Consider the following 19,215-nt stretch of genomic DNA (forward strand, 5'->3'; position numbering starts at 1 on the left):
TAAGGATTGGAATAAATGGAAATCCGAGTGTACAATATCGGGCGAGTATGGTGGGTGATGCAGCAGCTTTCATCCCAATTCATTAACTTTTTCCAGTGTCTGTCTTGCATTGTCATGTTGCAGAATGATGCCTTTTCTATTGACAGTAACCAGATATTTTTTTATTAAAGATTGGTTCACTCGATCCAATTGTTCACAATAAAGATCTGCATTAACAGTTATCCAGGTTTCAGCAATTCAAAATGAACAATTCCATGAATACTCCACCAAATACCCAGAAGCACCTTTTTGGGATGTAAACCCTTTGTAACCCCTATTAAAACTGCCTTTTGTGCTTTGGATTATCATATAGGACCCATTTTTCGTCTCCAGTAATCAAATGATCAAAAATGGTTCTATATGGTGCCATTAAAGCAATACTTTGCATGTGATGGATCGGTTGGCTTTGTTCTCTTTGGACAGCTTATGTCCGACTCAAACACCTGTTTTGCTTATTTTTCCATTCTGCTTTAAATGTTCTTGGATGGTCGACCAAGGTTGGTTAAGAGTGTTTGACATGGATTTGCTTTCACTTCTGCCCTTAGCATGTTGTTGTCGACATGCGCAGAAACATTACTTTCCGGTCTCTCTATTAGATGAATTATATGGTTTTTCACAATATTTTGTGATAACAGTCAACCAGGGATGAAGATTTATGCAGCTTATTAACTGGATGAGCAGATCATTTTGAATGTTATTTTTAACTTGGAAAACAAAGATTATTTAGTGCACTTTGATAAATTTTGATTGCTGTAAAGATAAAATTTGTACAACTATTGAGAAATAAGCAAAGTGCTTTGGATAGTAAATATATAGTCTTAATCAAAATTTGAAAACAAAAATATAGGATCTAAGAAAAAATGTTTCATTTTCTAATTTGACCTCATAACAGTTAGTATGTTTGGTAAAACAGTTTCTGCAGTAAATTACTGCAGCATATACTAAATATGGTACCAAGTATTCATGTTGTATAGCATTTATTTCATGGAAAGACTTTCCCACTATAAACCTAGAAATTGTATCATGCTGAAATGAAGAACTTCTCCATAATTTATTTTAGTAATTTCTCCAAAGTACTTGGCTGTTTTTAAGGTAAGGTAATTACTTCCAATTAAGTTTGAGATGTTTCCTGCCATTAATAGTGAGGCTGTTGAAATTTTAAAATATTTTAAATTTCCATCCTGTGATAAATTATTTAAATTGCCCAATCTTGCAGAGTAAAATAAGTGTTTTTTAAAAATCTGATAAGCATAGTAATCTCAAGTTAGGGGGGAAAATTTAATGCAGTACATGCATTCGCTTAAATAATAACATTAGAATTACTGCTGTACATTGTAATCTCTATTTGAAGTGTTTAAAATTTTCTGTTAATAATATCCAAGAAAGGGAGGGGGAAAGAAAAAAATAATTAAATATTTAAAGTTTCGGTACTACTCTTATATACGTCCTTAAGTTGCCAAATGTGGCGATATGTGTTCTGCGATGGGTTTTGGTGCAATGTTTTTTTGTATGGCAATCCTTTTGATGTGGAAACTTGATTTTGTTTAGTGGTTGGTTTGGCGGGCATTTTGAAATGGCTTATGTTGCAATAAAAGACGTGGTGGCAAAATTTCAGTCTCATATTAGGGTGAAAGGATAAAATGGTGGAAATTGATATTTCGATAAAAATTTACAATTGGGTGCCCCTTGTTTCTTGGCGATTCTTTTTTGATGCCAAGATCGACACCAGGAAGGCACAATTTTAAGATGGCTGGTACACAAAACCAAAATAAGAAGTTAAAGAATTGCACAAACTCTGTGTCCATGTACACATCGACTTGTTTTCACTTAAAAAAACATCCTAGAATTGCACAAACTAGGCATTGCACTCTGCCTTAAATTTGTCCATGTACACATCAATCTATTTCTATTTAAATAAAATCAGGAAGCAAAAACAAAGTTTAAATTATCATGGTAACCAGAAGTGAGGTTTCATCGCCAAAATAAAAAAAAAAAAAAAAAAATGTCGCTAATCGAAAGGGCACCCATTTCTACACTAGAGCTGATATTTCTGCTGTTTGAAGTGCATTTTATTTTATTGTTCTTCTTATTTTGTAGAATGGTATGTTCATTTTTTTTTTTTTTTTGCTATGAATTTCTATTGTTGTTTTTTTGAATTGTTTGTAATTTATTTTAGTTTATTTTGTTGATTTGTGTGCGGTGCCTAGATTGTGCAATTCGCTCATGTTTTTTTAAGTTAAAACAGAAGGCTGTGTACAGGGTATTGTTTGAAATTTATTGTTATGTTAGTTTATTTTAGCAAGGTATGCGTAACTCATAGATTCCTACGCTACATAGATTGTGCAATTCTCTGATTTTTTTCAAGTTAAAACAGATTGCTGTGTACATGGATTCTTGTCAAATGTTTTTGGTTAGAAACTTTATGTTTTTGCTATCTAAATTTTTTGTTTTGTTTTGGAGTTTTGGCGTAAATTGCGTGTTAAAAATGTGGTTTTTGCTCTTACGAAAACCGCATTTTTGCAGACATTTTAGGCTTAAAGTTCTAGATGTAGACAAAAAATTTAAATAGTAATGCGGCACCATCTAGTTTCTCACCAAAAATGTTTGGCCAACCGAGGGCGTGCATAAGAGTAGTTACAAAGTTTCTGTGCCAACTTGGGCGGCCAGCCATAATTACAAGTTAATTTCAAAAGCAGCAAATTCAAAAAGCAGTCTAATTATTATATATAATTGTAATGGTAAGAATATGTCATGCCATTCTTTGAAAACTTCCTAAATATTCAAATTTTCATTTTTGAATTGATTCATCAAAAATGCATGCTGAAACTTATTAAATTTTTATTACTTGTTGCTGTAAATTAGTAATATTTTTAAAACTGCTGTATAGTGAAATCTTCCATAGATGACACCTTACAGTTTTGGGTGATTTTTGATCCTCTGTGGAGATGATCTGCCATAGAGAACATGATTATTGATGATATTTCAAATATTTATATATGTTTTGGGAAATATTGATACTTTCAGTTATAATTGCTGTAAAATGTTTCACTGTAATTTAAAAAATATTTTGCTGTATGTTGCTATAATTTGTGAATCAGCTTTCAAGTTACTTTAGTTTCTGAAATGTTCTACTTCATAAGTTAAACTAGTAAATAATTTTTCAGTCATATTATTGTATATGTAACTATCAAATCTTAATTAGTTTACAGGAAAAATATTTTTAATTTTAATTTATTAACAAAAATTGGTCAGCTATGTATTATTTACCTTATATAAATTATATAATAGTAAATTCTGTGTAAATAAATTTGTATTGTATTATTGAGCATTGATTAATGTAAAGTTATTGGTCATAACTGTATGTTGCTATTATTGTTTATAAAAATTTAGTGTTTATTATGTTCATTAAATGGTTGTTTAATTTTGAAGTAATGAAGAACAAGATATAACCTCAAATGCAGTTACTTTATTTTTATACTATTGTTTTAAGTTTTCATATAAATTTTTCGCTATTATTCAATATATATAGTTTTTCAATTTCGTAATAACCTCTTTTTATTGATTTTATTATTTTAATATGTATTTCCAGTAATATGTTTACTTGCACATTAAATTTTTTACTTGCTGTCCAAACTATTTTAGGTTGTAGCTAATGCAGTAGCTGCACTTTCTGAAATTAACGAAGCTTCCAGCAGTGGTCAGCCATTAATTGATATGAATGCTCAGACCATCAATAAACTGCTGACTGCTCTGAATGAATGTACTGAATGGGGCCAAGTTTTCATTCTTGATTCTCTTGCTAATTGCTTACCAAAGGATGAAAGAGAAGCTCAGAGGTTAATTGTTTATTTTCAGTATTTTTATGGCACATATGTATTTTGTAATAGCATATAAGTGTATGATACTTTTAATTTGTCACTTAACCATTTGACTGCTACGTAGCACAAAAGCGCTGCGTTCATTTGTCTCAAACCGCGACGCAACGCTTTTCAGTGTGTCTTTGTTGCTTTGTGGGTGTGAATGTAGTCTGACCTTACATGTACTTTGTAATGCGAGTGCATTCTAAAATAGCTAAGTGCGCAGCGGTTTTTGAGACAAATGAACGCAGCGCTTTTGCGCAACATAGCAGTCAAACGATTGTTTCAGGGATTGTATTTAATTATTGAGTTTTTGTTTTTTTATCAGAAGATGATGCAGAAAGTGAAAAATCATTAAAAGAAGCAAACCAAGAATATTAGCATATACAATTTAAAATCTTAGTAATTTTAATTGTAATTTAAATTTGAAATGCCAATCTTTGAGAAATAAATGTTTGTCTTTATATTCTATTTACTTAAAGGTCTTAAATATGAAAATAAATTAAAATTTTGCATACAAAAATTTGAAGAGAAATCTTTTTCAGGTTGCTTTCTATTAAGATAAATAATGCAATTTTGTTTTGCTGAAACTTTTTACATCAATAATTTGCTTTTCCACCCTAATTGTTCATTAAATAATGCTGTTATAATCTAGTGTTAAAAAGTATAATCAAAGGGTTTTGTCCCCCTCTTAACTTTATAGCATTACAAATTACAACCTGAACTAAAATGTTTAATCAAAGGAAATATTTGTAATTCAATTTGTTTTGCTGTGGTATTTGGAATGTTTGAAATTAGAACAATGTATGTCTTTCAGTATATTTTGATTGAAATTATAATCTGTATGAGAAATATTAATAGAAATATATATTTTTTACTCTTGTTTGCACTCATCTCGCTCTATATATATTTTCTAAATTAGTATTGCTGAAAGAGTGACACCAAGGCTTGCTCATGCAAATGCAGCTGTTGTGCTTTCAGCTGTAAAAGTAAGCAAATTTTGATATAAACTTTTTATCTAAAATTATGCAAATTGAAATTTGTTTTAATATTTAAAATTTTTTATATGCATGCTTTTTAGAAGTTTATATAGTAAAGTTATCTTTATGTGAAATATATCAGTATACCTGTTTTACCTATCTCAAAATATCTACTTCTAATGTATATATTTCACAAAAAGTTGGCTTGAAATACTTTAATTGATGTAATTGAAATATTTAGGTTAAACATGTAAATGTTTATACATAATATGCATAGATATTGAAATTCCTAATTCTGATTTAGAATGCAGTGTAATGCCAAATTTATTAAAATATAAAGTATGGATATTTTTAAAGAGAATGCAATAGTTTGTTTTCAAAATGAGAACATTATATATTCAGAAATCAAGTTGGTGAAACATATTAGCAATGAATTATTGTTAGTTTTGAAAAATTTCAATTCTCTAAAAGAAAAATTTCATTTTATGTTTAATAAAATGAAATGATTTATGACAAAAAATTGTTATAAATCATTTATTAAATAGTCATTTACAATTAAAAAAAAATCATAATTCAAAATATTAAAAGAAGTCTTATTGTTGAATAACATTAAAAGTTTGAATTGTTTTCCCACTAACGACTAGCATCATACAGCCTGTTACATTTAATTTCTCTGAGCAGCTATCCTGTAGTTCTTGAAAGGGGTTCATTTTCTGGGTGAGGAAGGGGACCTCACCGAAAATGTCATCTGAACAGCTTAGAGGATATCTGATTCTTTTGAAGTTGAGGTTTTCTGAATGATTCTTTCTTTTGAAATATTTATCTTTCCTCTAGGTATAGTCAAATGAATTGGCTTCTGTTGAATAGTTTTCAAAATGTTGAATGGCAGTATATTTTTCTTTGTTTGTTTTGATGTAAAAAATTGTCTAATCACTTGACTCTTTTATTAAATATTTTCTAAATCTAAAAAACATTCAGTATTGCATTTGCAAAATGTTTTAGGAAGTGCCATTTCGCATGAGTTAGGATTTTTACTTTATCTAATTGCGATTATTTTGATTGATTTTATATTATTTTAGTTACTAAAATAATAGTACAGCAATATGTAAAATAAATTATTTATATTAAAAATGCTATCTTAAAATGTAATAGGATCGAGAGGTTTAGTTTCGTTTGGTATTAATTTTTAAATGCTAAGAACTTTCTTATATACCTTAATAACTATTATATTTTAGAAAACTATTGAAAACACTAAATTTCCCATACTTTTAGGTACTGATGAAATTAATGGAAATGATGAGTCCAGATTCTGAATTTGTCACAACTTTAACAAAAAAACTAGCTCCGCCATTAGTAACTCTGCTGTCTAGTGAACCAGAGGTTCAATATGTGGCTCTTCGTAATATCAACTTAATAGTGCAAAAAAGGTAAATTTCACTCATTTTCCTGTTATATTTGTTTTTAAAATTATTTATAGTTATTTTTTTAGTCTTGAAACATGATTTGCATTGTTTCACTTTTCATTCAAGTCTGTTGCCATTCTGCAAAATGTCAGATATTTATCTTTCAAATTTAATCTGTCTGTTATTAATCAACAAAGTAAGCTTTTTAAAAGCAATAGATGCAGTTTTTAAAAATATTACGTTTTTACTTTTTAATCCAATTTAAATAAAACTGATATTCACGATATATCTAATTAAAAATATTAAATATTTTTTTATAGAATTGCTATATATTTTTCACTTTTCAGATATACAGGAAATGCTTTGCATCAATTGGAAATAGATCTACTTGTCAAAACATATATGTATTATAAGATAGGATGCAATGGATTGCAAAATTCAGCCCAAGTCAATGAGACAGTTTATAGAAGACATTTTATTATGCATATCACTTGGCTTCAGACCATAAGCTGTATCTGTTTTAACTAATTTTCTAAGTAAAAATGCACATCTTATATTCTGAAAATAATTTATTTTCAGTGCTTTTGTTATGAAATACAACCAGCTGGTGAATGGATGCATATAATAATACTAATGCTAATAATAAATGTCTTAGAAAAGGTGTCTTCTTGACCAATTTAAAATCTTCAAAGAAGATTTCATTCAGTTTCTTGACAACTTTTTCATTATTCTTGATACCAAGGTATCAGTCAGTCCAAGAAGTTGTAATTGTAAATTTTTATTTCTCTAATTTTGATTCATAATATGGGTACAACTAAATAATATTAATAGAAACCCTTAATGAAACTGTTACTTTGATCACCATTAAAATAATTTACATTTTAAAGAAGAATTCAGAATCATATTATGTAATTTTGAGGTAGAATTAAACATACTAATAAAGCTAATTGGGCAAAAAGAATTTAGGGACTGAAATCTCTGTAGAAATCTTATCTTAGTTACATGTAAAGGTAGGCTGTGAAACAGTGACCATATGACACTGAATTTGAAGTAAACAGTATAAACAATGAAGAAACACCAGAATGAGATGCTCATTAAGAGTTTAGTAAAAAATATAAGCATCTAGTTAAAGCTGTAGTATATCGCTAGTGGACATGTATACATTAAATGTAAATCTGTTTTGTTTTTCAGACCTGATATCTTGAAACATGAGATGAAAGTATTCTTTGTTAAGTACAATGATCCTATTTATGTAAAGCTTGAAAAACTGGATATCATGATTAGATTGGCATCACAGGCTAATATTGCTCAGGTTTTAGCAGAATTGAAAGAGTAAGTATCACCGAGTGTAATATTCCTTGCTAAAAATAGTTTTATTTTTATACATTAGAATAATACAAGTTTTTGTTGCTGGAAGTAAAATGAAAATTCTCTATTTCTTTTATCTGTTAACTCTTAAAAATTACCAGACAGTTTTCCTTTTTAATTTTAATTTCTTTTAAACTTTTCAGGATTTGCTGTTGTTTTATTTTCCATTCTATTTTCATTATACAGGGTGTCTCACTCGAAAAGGGCCCTAGGAAAAGTATATTATATGCCTTTACGTGTGAAAAATGGAGGTATACTGCTAAAAAAAAAAAAAAAAAATGGGGCAGTTCTGTATCTCCAGTTCTAGTAGGCCAATTGATGAAATTCAAATTGCGTTTTTCATGTCTCGAAACCATTACTTCGGATATATATTAGATTTATACGTAGCACCATTCCGATGTAGGTATTTTGACACAAAATTGGACTTTTTCTGAAATGACATGCCAATTTTTTTTTCCATATTTCGATTCTACAACTTAAATTGGGCCTAAATATTAAATATTGTAAAATTTGGTGTGAAATTTACACAGAAATTCAAAAATTTATCTTGGCACAGTTTTTCAGTTTTCGCCAAAAATAATTTACTTGGCGAACTTCTTAATCTATAGCAACTTATTTTCATTTTCTTTTTTTTCACTGTAGACGTGCAGAAAGTCATTGTTTATGCCAGGGATGTCAAACTCATGGGTACACTTGGGCCAAACAGAAAAGGTTTAACTTTAGGCGGGTGGCAAAAAAAAAAAAAAAAAAAAAAAAAACAATTTTCATAGAAACGTAGATTTATTTCGAATAATACAATAACAAACATATACATATATTTATATAGAAAAGAACAAGAAAAATTTAATGTTTACGTCCTGATACTTGACATCTCTTCTCTGCTATTATCTTTGCTATTTCAAGAGAAATTTTGTTTGCAGTGATAACTTTCAACGCTGACCCAAGGTGAGCATCATTAATACTGTTTCTAATAGGAGACTTATTATCTTTCATGACTGAAAATAACTGCTCGCACCGATAAGTGCTACCAAACATGGAAATAATTTCATATGCGAATTTTCGAGTATTTTCAAACCTGGCTGGTAAATATTTGTAAAATTTAGGTACGCCCACTTCAATGAATTTTGCTTTCAAATTTGAGTTGCATTGAATCTTGATCACCTCCATTTGCATATGGCTGTCTACTGAGTCAATACTTATTGAGAAAATCGAAGAAAACAAAAAAAATTTGTCTTCGAGGAAACTAAAATCATTAAACCTCGTTTCAAATTCAGTTGTTAAATTTGCAATTTTTTCTGTGTATTTTTGATACGAACAAGTATCATCTAAACTTGATTTGTTCATGCTGCACCTCGGGAAGTGCATCAAATCTTCATTTTTAAGTTGTTTTTCCCAAAGAACTAGTTGACATTTGAATGCTTTAATTATGTCAAACATGTTCGTAATGATATGATCTTTTCCTTGTAACGATAAATTTAAATCAGTTAAGTATTTGGTTATATCAACCAAGAAAAATAAATCTTGTATCCATATTGGATCGTAAAACAAACTTATGTCTTGATTTTTCAGTTTTTAAAAACTGACATATTTCTTCTTTCAAATCCCAGAATTGTTTGAGAATCTTGGAGCAAGATAACCAACGTACCTCGGTATAGTAGGACAAACCCGAATATTCACTACCTAACTCACTTAAGAAAGCAGTGAATTGACGCTGATTTAAACCTTGAGATCTTATAATATTTAACTTTTTTATATGTGACAAAACATTCTCCATGTTTATTACTTTCGTGCATAGAACTTCTTGATGTATCTAATTACAATTCTAAATAAAAAAAACTAACTAAATAAATAACTATGAAATCCGTAACAATATGAATTAAGTAATAATTAATAATAAAGCAAAGTGCATGCACATGCATGCACCAATATATCGTACAAAACTATGATTGGAAAACTGAGACCATGAGTTCCGCCTCATTCGGCTATCGGGGGATGCGTACAAGTTCTGAGTGCACGTGTCCCCCAAAAGCCGAAGGTAGCTGAACGCAAGCTACTCACACGCATTTGTAATTTAAGTAGTGTGTGTGTCAGCTCGCTGTGAGTAATCTAACAACACTGAATAAATTATCGTTAATTACTTAGCAGTAAACATTTAATTTTTTTCTTCGCCGATATGTTATTTTATTATTATATATTATTATTTGCCGATATATTGGCCGGGCCGCAAAAATATTTGTTGTGGGCCGCATGCGGCCCGCGGGCCTTGAGTTTGACATCCTTGGTTTACTCTGTCAGATAATTTTAAGAAAGTGCGTATTATCGTTTTTTGTTAATGTTGCTAAAAAAAAAAAAAAAAAAAAAAAAAAAGATGCCAAATTTGAAAATGCTCCAATATGTAAATTTGTGTATATCTTATCATAAAAAATTTTGAATAAAAAAATTCTTAATATTTTTGCAGGTATACATCTACTTTAAGACGATGTCAAAAATGTTATAGGTTATCATACAAATATAGGTTATAATACAAAATGTTTCTTGAAAAATTTATAAAAAATATTTAAAAATACAAATTTTAGAAATAAATCATGTGTGCAAGGTCTTGTTTCTCAGTGTACCATAGCTTACTAGCTCATAGTGTTCTGTGCAACTTGTTTCTTCTGTTGTTGTTTGATTCTGATGATGTATCAATATTCTGTGGAAGAGCATGTGTTTCGTTTGAAACAGTGCTGGATAAGTTGTTAAGCCAAGTCAATGACTATTTTTGGAACATTTTGGTGGCTTATGTAAATCATTTAAATGCTGTATTCAAGGTTTATTGAAGAAACTGGAGACAAAGAGAATATTATTAGATTAGCATGGGGGGGACATCCTCAGTTATCTGAAGAAAATGTGCTTGATATAAAGACAATTGTTGACCATTCCCACAAAGTCTCTTCACAGTGTTGCAGAAAGTACAGGAATATTGCAGTTCATGTTGTACAGTGATGAAACATAGGTCCACTTGTCAGGATAGTGACAACCAGCATGCAGTCCTCAAGGAACATCTTCATTCACAGAAGATGGGCGTGTTCTGTGCATTGTCACAGTGATGCACCATTCAGCCGATTTTTTTTTTTACCCTACTGTTACCAGTTCAATGTACCAGGTACTGTTTCATGAATTTGTGAATCAGTTGGATGGTGAGGAACTGATATTTGGCTGATAACAGCAAGATGGGGCAACTTGCCACACATGAATAACAAGTTTGGCTGCAGTGGAATCATTTTTCACTGAGAGAATGATTTTCAAAGGATAATGGCCCCTTAAGTCACCAGACTTGAACCCCTTTGACTTTTTTCTGTGGGTCACGTTACAAGCACAAATTTCACACCATTGATGAGTTATGTTAAAACATCCGCCATTAAATCCAGGGAATAGGATGCAATGCTCTGGCAGCAACTTACACGAATTTGTAGTACTGCATTGAACTATGTATACAGATAGGAGTAGTTTACTTCCAGTACCTCTTGTAATAAATGTATTTTCATTTCTCAAACATAAAGGTATGCCATATAAAAATTTGGTTTCATTTCCTCTTATTATAAGATTTTTATTGCAGTTTTCCCGGGATGCCTTTTGAGTGTGACAACCTGTACTTTTCTCTCCGATGCAAAAAAGTATTTTTTGGTGTGGTTTCATCTTTCAGTCCTTATTTTGAACATTTCTATATATAAAAATTCATATATTGAACATTTCTATAGATATATTTTTTTTAATTCTTTGAATATTTTTGATGGATTTAGTATTCATTTCCTGATATAAGTATACATATTAAAATTTGAGGTAAATAGTTCAGTGTAAAGAAATTATTACAAAAAAACAGTTGTTATAATGTATGCTTTGTGGATTTTTTTCTGTTTTAAAAGTAATCAGTTTGCAAATATGTAGACTTTTTAAATTTGTTAAATTTATTCTAATCTGTGTGAAATGCATTGCACGTGTGTTCGTATATTTATATACATACACCCACAGGCACACATATACTATGTATTATATATGTAATGAAGCAGACTTAGCTTAGCTGTAATGTAGGATAAGTTGATAGCATAGAATGCTGAAATGTTACTTCATAATGAAAAGGAAACTTGTGGAGACAGATTAAATATTCCTCTTTACTCCAGTAAACATGTTGTGGCCACAAATAACTTGGCTCACTACTTGTGCCTGTTTCAAAATGTTTACATTTTTTCAATAGCTTTGCAGTAAAAAGAGAGCAGTAGGGAGCAGTCCAGCTAGGTTGAAGCATAGGAAGCAAGTAGCTCTTGTGTTCAGGAGGAAATCGGAATTCAAAATGAGTTAGTTTTGTTTCTTGGTGCATTTGATTAGATAATTAATACTGCTGTAAAATTATTATTGGCTGTTTGAGTTTTAGTTTTATTTACATCACCAGTATTATACAAGAATCATATGACATGGATTAGTCATGAAATGATGCAGTTCAGAGAAAGATTACTATTTTTAGAATACAGAAGAGATATACCAAATTAAAATTCAACATCAAAGGGCTAATGCTCAATTAAATTATAATTTATCTTTTACATATTTTTTCATTGTCTTACATATCTGCCCCTTCAAGAAGGAAAAAGCATAGTAATAAAGAAAACTTTTTTAAAAAAATGTGTTAAAGCAGTAGTAAATGAAGAGAAATGTAAATGAAAATTTAATTTAAATATAATTAATTAAATAATTGTAAAGTATAATTTTTGAATAAAAGATTTAAAAAAAATAAATGCAATTTTTTTTAATCATTGAATTTTTCAACATTTCAGTCTAAAAGTTTTTGTTTCAGAGTCTGAATAATCATAATTCTTTAGCGAAGGTTTTTGTTCTCACAGAGTATCATGAATAAAAACTTTTACATAACCATTTCTTATTTTTTCTGATTATAGTATAACACATATAAAAATTTGTGACATTAATTTTATTGATAAATTAAATTTTAACATCATAAATATGTTAGGAATAATATTTTGGAAATTGTGTTATTATCTGTCATTTCAACTCTTTATTTTACCAAACTGAAAAGCCCCACAGTACTTCTAAACAAACATATCCATTAAAAGGATATATCCATTTGAGCCAACTAGTGTGCATTTACACCAATGGCACTGGCATTTACTTGAAAAGGCTTCCATTCCTTGCATAAGGTAACTGGCCTTTGGGAACTTCACTAATATATTCCATAATAAAAGATATTTAATAATATATATATATAATTTAGACTTAATCATAAAATGAGAGCCTCCAACAATATCCTATATGGAAGGGGGTAAAAGCAGTTGTACAGAGGTAATGACAGGCCTTCCTTTCCGAACCAGTATTCTCTCAACGTACGTAGCATATTCGGAAACTAAGTACCGTTTCATTCTAGCGTCGTCGCAGCGCTGTGGTAGGCGTCCCGTGCATGCGCACTAGTCTTTCTTGTTCACTGACTTTCGATTGTCGCCATTTTGGTTGCTCTAAATTGTGTTTTCCGTTTGCTGTGCACATTCAAAATGTTTAAGACAAATAGTACTCCCGCTGAGGTGAATACACGATAAATGATGGGATGGTGAGAAAGTGGGTAAGAATGTTTAATGCAGGTCGAACAAATGTCCACGCCAAGGCTCGGAGTGGTCGGCCTTCTGTTGTCACCGATGATTTGGTAAGGAAAGTTGATGAAGCAATTCATGAGAACAGACGCTTCACAATGACAACTCTTTCAGAGGCATTTCCACAAATTTCACATACTGTTTTGTTCGAAATTGTGTCTGACCGCTTGAATTATCGCAAACTGTGTTCCCGATGGGTTCCAAAAATGCTCACTGATGTTCACAAAACAAAGCGACTTGGTAGTGCCCTGACATTTCTCACGCGGTACAGTGATGAGGGAGAAAACATTTTAAACCAAATTGTGACAGGTGATGAAACTTGGGTGTGTCATTTCACACCAGAATCGAAACACCAATCGATGGAGTGGACACACTCATTCTCCGAAAAAACAAAAGTTCAAAGTGACAATGTCATCACAAAAAATCATGTGCACTGTCTTCTGGGATAGGAAAGGGGTTTTGCTTACTGAATTTCTTCCCAGAGGTGAAACCGTTAATGCGGCACGATATTGTGAGACTTTAACAAAACTAAGGCATACCATTCAAAACAAACGAAGAGGAATGCTCAGTAAAGGAATTGTGTTGCTCCATGACAATGCTCGGCCCCATACTGCTGGTGTCACTCAATCGTTAATTCAACAGTTTCATTGGGAGGAGTTCGATCAACCGCCGGACTTGGGGCCGTCCAACTATCACTTGTTCCTGCACATGAAGCGCGAGCTTGGTGGCAAGCGCTTTGGATCTGACGATGACACGAAAAATGCAATGGATTCGTGGTTATCGAAACTGGCGGGAAGTTTCTTTGATGATGGTATACAAAAACCTGTCACCCGCTATGACAAGTGTTTGATCATTGGCGGAAACTATGTTGAAAAATAGTTTAAAACATGTATTTTCATGTAAAAATAAAATTGGATTTGAAAAAATTGTTTTACTGTTTTTTTTTTTTTTTTTTCAAAACGGTGCTTAGTTTTCGAATATGCCTCGTACTCTGATAATTAAGACACAATAACACGGCGAACAAATACTAATTCAGAAGTCAAACAACAAAAAATAGCAATATGTTTTCAAATTTTAACAGGACTACTTTCGATGATTTTACGGAACCATCATCCTTAGCTGCAAAAGCAGAAATGAATGAGATAAGATATAATGATTTGATAAGATAAGAAAACCTGGACAGAAAGTAAGCTAGTGGCACCATCTGTTAATGAATATAATAATTTGATAAGAAAGCCTGGACAGAAAGTGAGCTAGTGGCGCCATCTGTTGATGAAACCAAAAACATAATTTTTTTAAAGGCTTGAAGGCAAAGTTGGATTGGAATTAGGATAACTAAACAGAAAGATTTTTTTTTTTGAATGTGAAATGCCTCTAGAAAATCCAGTTCTCCAATGGAAGATGTTTTTTGAATAAATTTGGCAGCAGAAAATTCCAATCCATGTTTGCCTTCGGCCTTTAAAAGAAATTGTTTTAGTTCTGGTTTCGTCAACAAATGGTGCCACTAGCTTATTTTCTGTGTAGGCTTTCTTATCTTATTATATCCTATCTCGTTCAATTGCGCTTTTGCAGCTGAGGATGGTGGTTCGGTAAAACCATCGAAACTAGTCCTGTGAAAATTTGAAAATATAATGCTGATTTTTGTTGTTTGACTTCTGAATACTCTGATAGACAATTATTCATAAATTTTCAACATTCATTTACCATAATTTGCAATTATTTTCTTTCCCATTTCGCTTTTTTTTTACATCGCAATTTAATAGTCTTTCCTGGGGGAAAAAAAAAAAAAAAAAAAAAAAAATGCTTATTTAATTAAAAATGGTTATTTATATTTCTAATACAATAAAAATAAAATTTTTAATCTTTCATTTTCATAAAAGAATGCTATATTTTTAATTCAATATAAGAGAAAACAGTACAGTCAAAAGTCGTTAATCCGGACTCCTCGGGACTTCGGCGATTCCGGATTATCGATTTTTCCGGATTATAGATCATCAGTTTAAATCTGGTAAGATGGCATGCAGAAATTACAAAATTAAAAATATGAAACCGTAATTTATGAAATAAAGAACAATTATGATCTAAAGGGTATCAAAATTTACAAAAAGAAAAAGCTTAATATTTATTTGTTTACTTTATTAAACATTTCCTTCAGTGTAAGTTGCTTCGTTTCATGTGATAATACTTTCTCTTTAATTCTATTAAAGAGACATAATTTCTTGTTTAGTTACAAAGTTCCGCTGTTCAAGTCCTATAATTGCTGTGTTGAGAATACCGACTAATTTGTCAATCGAAATGTTTTCGTTTTCAATAACCTTTGGGTCACTTTCTTCACTATCGGAAGCGAATTATAATGACGAGGAACTTGATTTAAATCATATCAAAGACGGAGTACATCGAGACGAAATACTACACTTAGTACGGAATTATAAACCAAATAAAATAAAAACATCTGCCCTGAAGATAAGGATAGTGCTGACAGATTAACTTCCAATCCGCGGCGTGAAATTGATAAACAGATTTTGGATTTCAAAACATACTTTCGTTTTGTAGATACAAATTACATATTAGTAAATATATATCGGAAATTCTATTTGACATAATCTTTCTAATCTATCATAATCTAATAATGACGTTTCTGCCCCCCCCCCCCCTCTGCCGCAGAGCAGCGTGAAATTGATAAACAGATTTCGGATTTCAAAACATACTTTCGCTTTGTAGTAAATATATATCGGAAATTCTATTTGACATAATCGAAAGTTCAAGCTTACTTTTATAAAATTGCTCTAACAGTCTGCAAAAAATAATAAGCTGGATCCAATTCGAAGATTAAGGAACAACGCAATCTGCAACATTAACTGAATTAGATAACTTTAGCTTAGCGTATAACTCCGTTACACATTAAACGCGCATGCGCACAAACATATTCGCAGCCGTAAGGGTCTTACGTGCTCTCGTAAACGCCTGTGCGCATGCGTGAACGCGACGCATGTGCAGAAAGTTTGTAGCTTTGAGGTCCGGATTATAGATCATTCCAGATTATGGGTGTCCGAATTAACGACTTTTGACTGTAGTATGTGGTCAAACTTCAAAATAACATTAATTGGTATTTAGTTCATAGTTATGAAAAAATGTAAGTATACTCTGTTGGCAAGAATATAAAATACATTCCACCAACAAAATTATATGCGAAAATTAAAGGAAAACTTTAGAATATTTGCATTTTCATTCTTTGAATGTGCTGTTTTTCTTAGAATAATGTACTGTTTCCTCTTTTGAAATTTGTTGTTTGTTGGTAACTTTTTTTCAAATTTTTCCTTTTTCCTCAAAAATACTTACAGAATAATTTCTAGTTCATCCGTATTTCTAAATTTCATTCCTGTTATTAGAATAAATTAGTATTGTGAATTTTTGATTAAATTTTGAAAAAAAAATTATTAATTTTAATTTAAAGAAAAATCCAGAAATTTTGTTTAGAAAAGTCATATTTTATTTGCATCTGATATTACATTATTTATGTATATTTTGGAATTGCACTTGAAGTTAGTTAAAGCGAGTTTTACTGATCGTTCTTGTTTTTGTACTGTGTTTGGCTTTTGCCACCATAAAAGTTAGCAAAGTGACATTTCAGAATGAATTAAAAACTCTTGTCATAATGAATTAAAAACGCCTTTCTTGTAAGCTAAATATTCTTATGCTCAGCTAAAGTTTTTGCATTATAAGTTTGCCCTGATTTTTTTCAAATTTAAACACATATATATAAGAATAATGCAGTAGAAATGCTTCCTATCATTCTAAAATTTGGCAAAAATTTTAAAGTGAAATTTTTTGATGATTTTTTAATAGGAATGTGAGTGGACAGATGGCATTATGAATTTTTTATTTTTTAATGTATCTTACCTTTTGAGTATTTTTGGCTTTTATTAAGTTATTATGTGAAAAAAATAGGGGAGATGGAAAATTAATCCTTGCGTATTATACTTATTCAAAAGAAAACACTTATATTATTTAAAAGAGAAAAATATTTTTCTGTAACTTCTTTTAGTCATAATGGTACTTGATTCAGTATGTACAGTACCCACTACATATTAAAACCACTTTCATTTCAAACATATTTCAGTTATTATGTAGTTGAGTTTAATAGATGGTGACTTGAGTATTGCATATTGTGATATCAGCTTAAAGTTTAGCTAAATGATCTTATCTCAATTAGTGATAACAGTTAATCTGATAATTAATACCTTAAATAATAATTAAAAAATTAAGGTTAAAATTAAATTGATATAGCAATTTGGAAATTTTAAAGTTGTTCTTTTGTTGTGTCAATCTTTCTTCCAGAATTCTAAAGGAACTGACACCTCTTTATTTAATAAATAAACAATACACAATTGACTTCGTTTTTGCACTTCGTAAAAAGCTTTTTGTCAATTTTTTTTCTTTTTGTTAAGTAAAATACTTGCAGAGGCGTAGCTAAGGTCTTCAGCGCCCGGAGACACCTAAAGATTTTGTGCCCTTTTCTGTGTTCCAAGAATGGAAAACATTTCATTTTGAAATGTGCATCATCTATTTGACCCCCCCCTGGATGCTGTGCTCGGGGACGGATGTCCCCCCTTGCCCCACTCTATCTACGCCACTGAATACTTGTAACATTATTATTACACTCAATTTTCGGAACTGAAAACTCAAATCGGTTTCTTCATTCTCTGACCGATGTTTAATAATTTTTCTTTATTTCATGAGTTAGTTCTTGTGTTTTTTAATTACTGTCTAATTTTTTTAGAAGTTAAAAATGCTAGAAATACAAATTTCCCACAGGTAATTGTTGCAGTGAATTGCTGTTCTTTTGACCATATTCAGCTGACTGTGAATATTAACTCAAAATTTTTTGTTCACATAATTTTTTATCCACACTTTTTTGATGGTATTCTCATATCTAAATTTGAAATTAAGCCACTACTTGATGTCATCAGTATATTGCTATATCACACTTATGTGTAATTCGTGCTAAAGCCCTCTTCTTGGAAACAGTTTCACGGTTGATCAGAAAATACGTGAAGTACCAAAAATTTTATAAGTACATACCAAATTTTAAACTATATAAAAAAACTTGATCTGTCTCTGTTAATTTCCTGTTGTACACCAATAGTTTTTCAATTGTATTTTATCATATATTGCAGCACATTCTAAAAATGAAAATTCATAACTTTCCTCTGTGATCCATGAGATATTGGCTACGGTTAGCAGTTCCTCTATGGCTTCTTCTAAATATGAATCTTCTTCCACATTTTTAAAAGCAGTTGTTAAATATGTTGTTGTGATTCCTCATCATACATCGACTTGCATAGTATACAGCAAATATATTGACTTAGTTTTCTCTATCAAAGTACATGCATTTTTGTAAGTTTCAATTATGCTTACTTTTTTGAATGACATCTTTTCTGTAATGGCATTTGAAAACTTTTTTAATATTTTGGTGAGTGAAGCTGAATGATAGAAGTTATTTGTAGGAAGAAATACCATTTAGTGTTTGTGAGAACAAGATCAAGGTGGTGTACAACATCTATCTTTAAGAGTAAAGCTTTTATTTATTTGAAAAAAGAATAATAAATAAGAAACAAACAAAAAATATAATTTTTTATCCATGAGTTCCTGTAATAAGTAATTGGAGGAAAATTCTTAACACCTTTAAAACATCGAGGTCTCTGCCTTTTCCAGTAATCATTGGTGTCTTCTTAATTGTTGCATTCATAATACAAATTAATAATATTATAACTTGTTTCTTCAGTTACTGTTTCATTTTTAAACATTAATGTATGCTGTTGTACTGCTATATGAAACAGAGCAGTTTCATCTAACTTATGAAATTTGTGTGGCCAGAGTATTACTTTAGCAACTCTGACAAATTGTCTTTCATCTAGTTATAAGCTGCATAGTGATC

General features: G+C 30.6%; 1 protein-coding gene across 4 annotated transcripts in view; it reads left to right on the forward strand.

Moving 5' to 3' along the window:
* Positions 1 to 19,215, forward strand: part of AP-1-2beta (adaptor protein complex 1/2, beta subunit) — a 65,658-nt gene that overhangs the window by 20,006 nt on the left and 26,437 nt on the right. For all 4 annotated transcript variants that reach the window (XM_085810838.1, XM_035350669.2, XM_085810839.1 and 1 more), the window contains exons 6-9: positions 3,682 to 3,875; positions 4,819 to 4,885; positions 6,149 to 6,303; positions 7,471 to 7,611. In XM_085810838.1, coding sequence (XP_085666964.1) covers positions 3,682 to 3,875; positions 4,819 to 4,885; positions 6,149 to 6,303; positions 7,471 to 7,611 — 557 coding nt within the window. The remainder of the gene's footprint in view (positions 1 to 3,681; positions 3,876 to 4,818; positions 4,886 to 6,148; positions 6,304 to 7,470; positions 7,612 to 19,215) is intronic.

This window comes from Stegodyphus dumicola, chromosome 2 (genome assembly GCF_044657685.1).
Source record: "Stegodyphus dumicola isolate Sdum_Otavi_A_Nest chromosome 2, ASM4465768v1".
NCBI classification, from domain to species: domain Eukaryota; kingdom Metazoa; phylum Arthropoda; class Arachnida; order Araneae; family Eresidae; genus Stegodyphus; species Stegodyphus dumicola.